This window comes from Vollenhovia emeryi, unplaced genomic scaffold (assembly GCF_000949405.1).
Source record: "Vollenhovia emeryi isolate VEMERY1.0 unplaced genomic scaffold, V.emery_V1.0 DF939248.1, whole genome shotgun sequence".
In the NCBI taxonomy this organism is placed as follows: domain Eukaryota; kingdom Metazoa; phylum Arthropoda; class Insecta; order Hymenoptera; family Formicidae; genus Vollenhovia; species Vollenhovia emeryi.
In genome coordinates, this window is record NW_011967118.1 from 318,703 (window position 1) to 321,273 (window position 2,571).

Here is a 2,571-nt window from a genome sequence, read left to right on the forward strand (position 1 = left end):
TGCTGGGTATTCACCCGAATAAGTTATAGGTTAGGTAACCTTGTTGGGCTTCTAAACTTGATTTCAATGATACCATGCTGTTCTCTGATTTAGTCCGAATAATGGAACACTGTCGGTTCGTACACAAAAGCCACATAATTTGTGTACTACACAAATGTTTCCACGAATTGACAGTTCTAGGAGCAGAAGGTGCCAAAAGTTCAGAATCACTCCAGTATTCCCTTAAGTGTGTCCGGGCCTTAAAGTCTTGTGTCCACGATCCAAGAGCTATGTCCAAGTTTCGAGAAATATGTAGCCAATCAACTTGTAGCTTTTCCGTAAAAGATTCCGTAAAAGATTTTTACGGAAAAGCTGCAAGTCGATTGCCTACAGATTTCTCGGAACTAGAACTTGGACACAGTTCTTGGATCGTGGATGCAAGACGTAAGAAACATGGTACATGACAACGAGGGCGATGACGTCCTCTTATTTACATAAGACGCGCGAAGAAAGTGATTCTCTCTCCGCGGGACTCCGTCCGCCGTAAATTGAGACGCCTAATGACACGTTTGCCTTCGTAATTACAGGTGGGCGACAGAGACACGCTTACGTCGGTGGCGGCGCGATTCGACACGACGCCGTCCGAGCTGAGCAAATTGAACAGGCTCGGAAGTACTTTCATTTATTCCGGTCAGCAGTTATGGGTGCCGGCGAAGGGGGAAGGACGCCCGGGTGGAGGATCAGCCGCGGATGCGCCCAGCCCTGACCCTTGCCACGATCACGAGTCCCAGGATGACCTACCACCCGAGGAAAAAGGTAATCTTCGTCGTTCTATTTAATCCTCTTGGACGCTGACTTGGGTTATCGCAGAATGTTTGCTAAAACCTCGAGTTCATACTCAACAAAGAGCTACGTTTAAGAGTCTCCTTTCACTCTTAGGCCCCGGTTGCACCAACGTCACTTAACTTTACCTTAATTCACTCTTCGTCTCTTTCTAGTTGTTTCCCTTAGAAAGAGGCAAAGAGTGAATTAGGTTGAGGTCAAAATTGAGCCGGTGCAACCGGGCCTTAATCCTTTTATTTTGCGAGCGGTGCCACTTAAGATCATAGAATCGGCGGAAAGAAAGGGATCTTGATCGAAACATTAGACACTCTTCAGCACAGTGTCGTAATCGCTAAAGAGACCAATCTATGTTGCCATTTAGCGAACGAAAGCGGAGACGCGAGAAATCGCTGACGTGTCGTTACGCGCACGATAGTTTTTATTACAGATAATAATAAGCTTTCGCAGAATAGATAATTAAAGTCTTATTAATGATAATTCGGTCTCGTCGCCACGCTTATCCATCATCGAGAGACCCGCGAGGCGAAAGGAAGGAATATTTTCGACGACGTTTGAAGTCTACTTGCGCTAGAGAATCGAACGTGATTTGATCGTCGAAGGACGGCGCCTTTCCTTTTTTTTTCTTCTCCATTTACGACGCAACGAGGGCGCGCAATTAAAACGGAGATTCCGTCCTTACTCCCGGCGGATTCGTCGCCCCGGGGTCCTGTATCCCGTCTCGCATTATGCTAATGCGCGAGACAGATTTGATACACGCGACGCGTAGCGACGTGGCCATGAATAATGCAGCAGGATCCGCGGAGCAGCTACGCCCAGGCGTCGCGCGTGATACGCGCTAGATTGGCTCTCACCTGACTAAACACACGGAGGAAAGAATTGGGATATCGGATATTATCTGGCTGCGTACAAAGTCGACCGTTGGAATGAATATTAATGCGTCAGCACGTTACGCGGACCCCGGGAGATCGATGCGGTGCGCCATTCCGACTAAAGGCTATTCTACAATTGCGTAAACGTAGTTGTTAGCGGTTGTACAGTGTTGTAAAACACAGTTTTAAACTAGCATTTCCAATTGTAAAGCCTGTTGTAAAAGATGGCTGAACTTGATCTTTCACGACTACAACAATGTAGGACGTAAAAGCTAACTAATCATTCATTTCAATTACGACGTATCTCACTCTATTGTATATTACTTTGATGTACAACACTTATTACTACTTTTACTCCTACAACCCTACAACTACGTTTACGCAATTGTAGAATGGCCTTAACGCGATTGCCTTTTCGCGTTTTATTCGCCGGTCGCCCGCGGCGAACCGGCGGAACTTGCCTGCGTTTCACCTGTCGATTATAGGTGGACGCAGGTAGCCCGGGTTCTCATTACCGCCTGTCCGAGCGAGCGAATTAGAATAATTTTGGGCTCGTATCGTTGTTAGAACGTCACATTATCATTTTAAATTGTCATTCTTTTCCGAGGGATAAACCGCTGGCCAAAATCTTGTACACCAATGCCCACTAATGCCCAGCGGGCATTACTTTATCTTATTATCTTATTTTATATGTATAATGCCCCAGCAAGGCCTAATGCCCAAAAGATGCCTAGTAATGTCCAGTAATGCCGCAAATCTGTACACCACAATGCCGTCAGCGGTTTCCCCCTCGTTCTTTTCCTGGAAGTAAATTTCGGACGCAAATTCATCTCGTGAGAAAAAAATTAATGATTAGAAAAAAATGATGTAATATGTTAAG

General features: G+C 45.9%; 1 protein-coding gene across 1 annotated transcript in view; it reads left to right on the plus strand.

The window, feature by feature from the left end:
• Positions 1 to 2,571, plus strand: part of LOC105559952 (oxidation resistance protein 1) — a 159,523-nt gene that overhangs the window by 111,779 nt on the left and 45,173 nt on the right. Inside the window, exon 5 of the mRNA XM_012008626.1 lies at positions 567 to 795. Within this exon, the coding sequence (XP_011864016.1) occupies positions 567 to 795 (229 nt within the window). The remainder of the gene's footprint in view (positions 1 to 566; positions 796 to 2,571) is intronic.